Source organism: Nycticebus coucang, chromosome 8, assembly GCF_027406575.1.
Source record: "Nycticebus coucang isolate mNycCou1 chromosome 8, mNycCou1.pri, whole genome shotgun sequence".
In the NCBI taxonomy this organism is placed as follows: Eukaryota; Metazoa; Chordata; class Mammalia; order Primates; family Lorisidae; genus Nycticebus; species Nycticebus coucang.
Genome location: NC_069787.1, coordinates 116,312,350 through 116,320,200, shown reverse-complemented (window position 1 = coordinate 116,320,200; position 7,851 = coordinate 116,312,350). Strand labels below are relative to the sequence as shown.

The window sequence follows — 7,851 nt, the reverse complement described above, 5'->3', positions numbered from 1 at the left end:
GTGAATTCTAGCTGGGGAGGGATCTTTGGGATCTGCCTCTGAAGCTGCCCGCACAGAATACAGCTGCTACGAACATTCCGGTACAAGCCTTGGTATGGATTTGTCTTCGTTTCTCTTGAAGTTCCTAAGAGTGGAACTTCTAGGTCAGGTGACACTTTATAAGAACTTGTCACCTTGTTTTCTGAAGCAGTAAGATGCTCCCACTATCTGTGAGTATGTATGAGAGCCCCAGTTGCTCTCCAAGCCTAGCAACATTGATGATGGGCAGCTTTTTCTTTTTTTACTTCCTGAGTCTTTATTGATCAATATCAGATACATACAGAACCATCAAAAAACAAAGATCTGGGCTTAGAATGCAGTTTCCACCTAAAATAACTTTTTGCCTGCTTCTTCCCATGGAAGTTCTCTCCCGACTCAGTAATGCCATAATCACAGGTGAGGGCAGCCTCACCAGCCACCTTTAAAGCACAGCCCCAGAAATGTGCTGGTCTCTTCAGTATTAGATTCTGCCAAGAAACTTGGGGGTAACCCAGGTGCCCTGAGATTGTTCTGTTTCATCACTGTCATGACTGACCGCTGGAGTCTTCACTCTCCAGAAAAATCAACCCCAGCCGTCTTGTAATCTTCATCTCACACAGCTCTCTACTGGTTTGTGGGAACATGGCAAGCCCAGTGAAGGTCTCTGGCTATACCTGAGAAATGGCAGGAACAAAAACTGTATTTTCCTAAAATGTTGGAGATCAGTTACAGCAAACAGAACAGTGACTGTCAAGGGAAACTGTCACTCTATGCTCCTTTTTGACCACAGCAGTTATGTGGAATGTCACCCTTTTTGATCTCAGTCACTCTACAGGACGTGAAATAGTACATGATTATGGTTTTAATGTTCATTTTCCCAATGATTAAAGACTTTGAGCGTTTTTCATTCATTTATTGGCCATTTGCTTATATATTCTTTTGTGAGCTATCTGTTCAAATCTTTTGCCCATTTTCTACTCAGTTGATTTCTTATTACTGAGTTGTAAGAACTCTTTATCCATTTAAGGTACAAGTCAGATACATTGCATGCATACATAAATGTCTCTGTGTGTATATATATATACAGACATACATGTACAGACATACATATATGTACAGACATACATATATGCATGTATGTATTTGTTTGCGGGTATTTTAAAAGGATAGAGTCACTCCCACCAAGGCTGGAGGAATTGTCCAGGCTATTAACATGGGTTTAAAGGTTTTTTTCTAGAACCCTGAGGGCAGTCCCCTGAGCCATTAGAACACGTAGCAGAAGAAGGTCTCAGTCTAAAGCAAGTGGAAGCTGCCCTTGAGCTGCCGGTCAGTCTAGAGGTCAGGTCGTGGAGACCTTTCACTGACACTGCTACTGACTCATGAGCTTCTATCAGGAAAATTGCTTCTATGTCACAGTTGACTCCTCTATTAAATAGTACAAAACTCCTCCTTATAAAACTCCTCTATAAAACACTATCAAGCCTGAGAGGCTGAGGCATGATTAAATTGCATCTGACGTCACTGAATAAGCTAATTTATATGACGATTAAAAGACAGCTATGCTTTGCTGGTTTTATTTTTATTTGTTTAGTCATCATTAAACCACAGAGCATTTTATATTTTTTAAGAACTAGTTAATGTGTCTTTTAAAAAAAAATTTCAGATTAATACGATGGTACAAGCAATTAGATTACAATGTTTGCATGTGTTAGGTAAAGTCCCTGTTGTAATTGTGCTCCTCACCCAGGAAGTGTGACATTTACCCTTACATTGTGCCTGTTAAGTAAGAGCACACAAGAATGTATGTGCCTTAATCATCCTTTGTAGAAATATGATTAGAATAACGTGGCAGAGGAAGGAAGTGGAGGAAGGGGGGAGAGAAAGAAAGAAGTTGGGAGGAGTCCTCAAGGAGCTATGTGACTTAGGTAAATCACAGGGTAAGTCAGAACTGAAGGGGAGGGCAGGCTGAGACCTGGAAGTTTTAACCTTTTCTGTGGGAATGAATACTACCTGTGTCTTCCGGAAGCCTTGACGACATCATCGTACAGTAGCTGATTGAGAAGTTCAGCTTGGTGCTTCCTTGGTAGGGGAGATGGGGGGTCCGAAGACACTTCTATTTTCTATGTCCCACTCCTAAAGCTTGGCTCCAATCGTTCCATTGCTTTAAATAACCATTAAATCAAGTACTAGTTTTTTTCTTTTTTTTTCCATACACCGTGACCCTCATTTCCTTCCCTCCCCACGCTCCCTCATTCCCCTACCCCCCCAACTTATTAACTTATCTACTGCCTTCATATTAGAATTCAGTACATTGGATTCTTGCTTATCCATTCTTGTGATGCTTTACTAAGAAAAATGTGTTTCACTTCAATCCAAGGCTTTTTTTTAACATAACAGTCTCACTCCGTTACCCTGGGTAGAATGCTATGGTGTCATCACACAGCTCACAGCAACCTCAAACTCTTGGGTTCAAGTGATCCTCTTGCCTCAGCCTCTTGAGTAGCTGGGACTACAGGTGTCCACCATAATACTGGCTAGTTTTTCTATTTTTAGTAGAGGTCTTGCTCTTGCTCAGGCTGGTCTTGAACTTCTGAGCTCAAGAAATCCTCCTGCCTTGGCCTTCTGAGTGCTAGGATTATAGGCGAGAGCCGCCATGCCTGGCTGTCATATTTTTTGAAAACCAGATGTCTCTGCTTATTCTATCATTTAGAATTCTCCTTACCCACAGGGTTTCTCAAACAGCCACCCCTTGGGCTCCTCCCTTCCTAGACGGAATCATACTAATACCTGGTTTTAGTACTTACTAGTTAATACCTATTCTAATAGCTATTTATGTGGTTATCGTCACCACCACAAATCTCTGTTCCTTCAAATAACATTAACCAGGATTTATTTGGTTCTTACTAAATCTAAGTCATTTTTTAAGTGCTCAGTATGATTTATATCATATAACATATTATACATTGGTTCCCATAACAACTCTATGAGGCAGATAACATTGGTATACCCTATATGCAGATGGGGAAAATGTAGGCACAGTAAACATTCCAAAGTCATACTTTTAGGAAGTAGTGGGCTGGGATTCAAGCCCAGGTAGTCTGTTTCCAGAGTCTTTAGCCTACCATAATCCTGCCTTCCCCAAACAGAGCAAGCCCCTGTTTCATAATTGCTGACGTTAATAAATGCATTTGGAATTGAATTAAAGGGGGAACTTTGGGGAAAGAATATGGCCTCAACCACCATTGTATATTTTTATCATACTGTGACTGGGCCCGGCTTTCAAGAAAATGTCTGAAAATGAGCCACTTGGGAAAATGACTGATGGTGAGAAGGACCAAGCATAGTAGAATGAACTCTGGGTTTAGAATCCAAAATCTGGTTGAAGTCCCACCCATGACACTTAGCAGCTTAAAGTCCTCAGATAAAGAACTTCGGCTCACTGAGCCTTTATTTCTTCATCTGTCAAAGAAGACATTATACCTGCTTCAAACCTTCAAATGGTTGTTGTGAAGATTAAACGAGGCGGTACATGTAATGTGTGTATTACGTATTATAAAGCATTATATAAATATTTGCTTTAGTTTGAAATAAAATTATAGGAATGATATATTTTTTAAAATTACTTTAAAAAAATGGAGTGGAAAAAGAAAAAAATCTTGTCCTTTTGGCCAAAAACATAATTTTAGTTTCAAGGATAATGACTCTGGGTTGTCAGCAGACTTTGTATTTTATGCATTAGATATTTGTCAGTTTCTTTTTGTTCTTTTTTTTTTTACTTTTCCTTTTTTATTTCATTAAAATATACAATAGTGATCAATATTAAAAGTTTTAATATTCAGAAATAGAAAGCCACAGTTAACAAAGCATTAATTAATTAAATGAAGACTTACTATATTAGAAAGGCATAACTAGTAAAATATAAGTATTTAGGAACTGAAATTGAACATCAGACTTTTTTAACTGTATACTTAAACTCAGCATTAATACTTTGGAAAAGTTACTATTAAGCAACAGATATTGCAGAAGAGACTTTCCAGACATCGCTTTCTATACATTCTTAAAAGGATTGTTCAATATCATTGTATAACACAAATGTCATCCAATAAATGTGGTACTATAGCGTTTCTTAAAAACTGAATATTTTAACTTTAAATATTATATAATAACACAGATTCATTTTACTTTCTTATTTCCACATATACCCTTACAGGATACATTAGAACACATTCGCTCATATAAATTGTACGATAATCACACAAAATCATCTCCTCACCTCCCAGTATTTGAAGACCAAACCATACTATATATTATGGCACTGCTTATTTAGACCTAGCGCTTCAAGTATATTTTCTTTGGTAAACATTGTAATGATTGCCGAATTTTCCTCTTATAAGATTAATAATAGATAGTTCATTTATGATAACATGCATGTGGTTAAAATGAAATGTTACTCAAAACGTGCATAGGTCATTTTTGTCTAGATGAGATAAAATCAGTTTTGGACAGGAAGGAGCTATGTCAAGATCACACACAGAATGAAAATAAAACAGAGAAGAATTAGGAATGAGACCAGGAAAAAAGATACAATCATAAAGGTACTGGTTCCGAAGTGTTCTATTATTATATAAGATACTCAGTCACCAATCTGAGGATTTTTTTTTTCCTATGTATGCAGCACTCTATTTCCTATGTGAAATTCTGCTCTATGAGTAGTCATTCTGTACACAGGGACATTAAAATATTCATGACGTGGCTACAAAAGAAATACATATATTCTTACACACAGTATACAAACTGACACAGATACAATCAGATTTTCAGAATATTTAGTTCCCAGTACCTAAAGTTACCTAAAGCTCACATTTTTGTTTGCTTTTTATTCTTTGGTTTATGACTGAATATTTAACTTCCAGACAATGACTTAAGGAGTTCAGATTCATCCTTTGTAACTTTACTGTATATGATAATAAACCAAAGGATGACACATGTCCTCTGAAAATCCTACAAAATACTGAAGTACTGTATTTACTAAAAATATTCTGCAAGATTTTCAGTGTAAGTTATCTGGTTAATACCAAGTTAATTGAAAATCCAATTAGAATACTCCCTTCCAGTATTTACATTCACCAGGATTTTATTATACAAAACAGAGATCCTACAGAAAAAATATTTTTTTCTCAAGAAAAAGTGGGAAAGTAGTCTCCCATCTGGTACTTTATTTATTTGTTTTTTATTTTATTTATTTATTTATTTATTTTTTGCAGTTTTTGACCGGGGCCGGGTTTGAACCCGCCGCCTCCAGTATATGGGGCTGGTGCCCTACTCCTTTGAGCCACAGGCACCACCCATCTGGTACTTTAAGTAGCAAAGAAAGTTTTTAACTTAACTGTTCACTTAGAACTACAAAAAAAAAAAATACCCAGAGAATGTGACTCTGAGACTAAGGGTATTACATTTTAAAAGATCTTCAAGATAGATTTTAAAGAATTCTCCAAATAACTGGGCGTTGTGACGGGCGCCTGTAGTCCCAGCTACTCGGGAGGCTGAGGCAAGAGAATCGCTTAAGCCCAGGAGCTGGAGGTTGCTGTGAGCTGTGTGATGCCATGGCACTCTACTGAGGGCGATAAAGTGAGACTCTGTCTCTACTAAAAACGAAAAAGAATTCTCCAAATAGATTTATTAAATGTCTAAGCCAACAAATGTATCAAACAAGATGTTCTCCCATGATCAAGGAAGAAAATGTAACCTGAGGTAAGGTTTTTACGGTGACCCTAGAGTGTCTACAGATGGTCTTCTAGGGGCTCCAAGAATTCTGTAAAACTAGAAGCAAAACTATGTACAAACTTTCCTGGGGAGAGGGCCCATCACCCTTGAGCCTCGCAAAGGGATTGTATGCCCCACGAAAAGGCTAGTGACTCCAACAGTTTACAAGTGCTTATTCGAGCATTTTTATTTATTTTATTTTATTTTATTTTTTAATATCATCATATTTATTTCCCTACAGGTAATTTTTGTATAGCTTCAACATTTTCTCCTCAAAAAGACAAAAAGTCTCAAAGATTAGAACTGGATCACTTGGCCCTTTCTTTTCTTATCTCCTCCCAGTTCAAAATGCTTGCATCTCTTAATGGCCAGCATCCGCTTGGATCTGCAGTTAGGCTCCACACATTCCAGCCTTAGCGCAATCTTCTTTGTGGTTTTAGCCTTCTTCCGGAAAATTGGCTTTGTCTGCCCACCCTAGCCACTCTGCTTTCGATCATAGCGCCTCTTTCCTTGGGCATACAAGGAATCCTTGCCCTTCTTATACTGGGTCACTTTGTGAGGCTGATGCTTGCCACACTTCTTAGAGAAAGTTCTTCGGGTTTTAGGTACGTTGACCATCTCTACAGTAGAACTGTCTCTACGATGAAATCGCGAAGCTCGGCGTCCACAGCCCTTGCCTCCCACCGCTGGCGCTCACAGGAAAGAGCGGAGCTAGTGGAGCATTTTTAAAGCATCCTCGTTTTAATCTTTATTCAAGTTGGAACACTAAAATGTGGAGCTACAAAATCATGTAAACTATTCAAAAAAAAAAAAAGTAACAGATTACCTAAACTTATACAACCATTAAATACAAAAGTATCGTGGAGAAAAGTCCATTAGTTTTTCATCCTCAAATAATGTCTAAACATTGTTAAGAGACAGTTGCGCTTTTTCTTCCTTACTCAGAATAAATTATAGTGGAATGAAGTAGCAAGTTAAAATATTATTAATAATAAACTCCCAACTGCTTCATTTTCTTACAGAAGCTCCCATTTTCATACGAAAATTCTTCTGTATCAATGGCCTTAGCGACTCACAGTATTTAATGAATATGTTTTTGGTCGATGAACCTCTGAACCTATTTCAGTACTCTAGGTAAAAAATAAATGATAAGTCAAATTCCTTATGAAAATATCAGTTTAATGAAGTTATTGGGACTGTCCTTTGGGATCTGATATAATTATAGACTTTTCAAGGAATGCCAAAATATAAACAACAACCTTGACAAAACCACAATTTCAAACTGAATTCATACATCCCGCTATATTTGGACGCGTGTCAGCAGTCCGGCAGGTAGCCTAGTACGCTCTCTTACGCCCAATGAAACTCCGGCTGTGATACAGAGTCTCTGTTTTTTCCTGCAGTAGGTCGGCCTGCTCGATTGCTTTAAGGACATTTTTCTTGGATGTTTCCTGAACTTCCCCTCCCAAAAGAAACTCATCTAAAATAAAATAAGCCTTCTCAAACTTAAAGATGATATCCAGTTCACTCACACTGCCAAAACAGTTGTCCAGTAATTCCACGTAACGATGAATTATTTCCAGGGTAATTAGTTCATTATCCTGGTCCTCAGTAGCACAGCAAAAATACAGGCTCGCATAGGATTTGTAAACAATCTTAAGATCTCGCCACTCCAGAAAGCCGCACGTTCTAGGTTTCCGGGCTAAAACGGTTTGAACAAGTTCTGCGGTGATCTTTTTCTTCTCTTTGTCCGGCAGAGGGATGTACCATTTCTGCAGTCGAAGCTTTCCCTGGCGGCTAAAAAGCAACAGCACCTGCATGGCGGCCTGCGGTGGCGGCGGTTGGGGGACGCGCCTGTCGCGGAGCTGGGAAGGCGGAGCTGCGTCCCCAGCTGGCGGAGCGCTTCGGCAGTTTCTAGCTTAGCAGTTCAACCAAGCCAAAGGGTTAGGTGGAGTGATTTTTCTAACTCCTTTCTAAGACTCAACATGATTTATTTAATCATGTTCATGTTTAAAGGGAGCTAAGCTCTTGTAGAAAAATCCAGCTTTCTCTGTTTCCCATCTGTAAGAA

At 38.4% G+C, this 7,851-nt stretch overlaps 1 protein-coding gene and 2 pseudogenes across 1 annotated transcript; all 3 read right to left on the bottom strand.

Annotated features, from left to right (window-relative positions):
* Window positions 1–713: 713 nt before the first annotated feature.
* On the bottom strand, window positions 714–828 carry LOC128593000 (uncharacterized; annotated as a pseudogene).
* A 5,175-nt stretch (window positions 829–6,003) lies between these two features.
* LOC128591893 (60S ribosomal protein L36a-like) lies at window positions 6,004–6,588 on the bottom strand (annotated as a pseudogene).
* A 409-nt stretch (window positions 6,589–6,997) lies between these two features.
* LOC128591892 (AP-1 complex subunit sigma-2-like) lies at window positions 6,998–7,601 on the bottom strand. Its single transcript, XM_053599676.1, has one exon. It carries the CDS (start codon window positions 7,599–7,601, stop codon window positions 7,119–7,121), a length of 483 nt encoding a protein of 160 aa, XP_053455651.1. The 3' UTR covers window positions 6,998–7,118.
* Between the last annotated feature and the right edge of the window lie 250 nt (window positions 7,602–7,851).

Coding starts and splice junctions, on each gene's coding strand:
- LOC128591892 (XM_053599676.1), bottom strand. CDS start 7,601: ATGCAGGTGCTGTTGCTTTTTAGCCGCCAGGGAAAGCTTCGACTGCAG.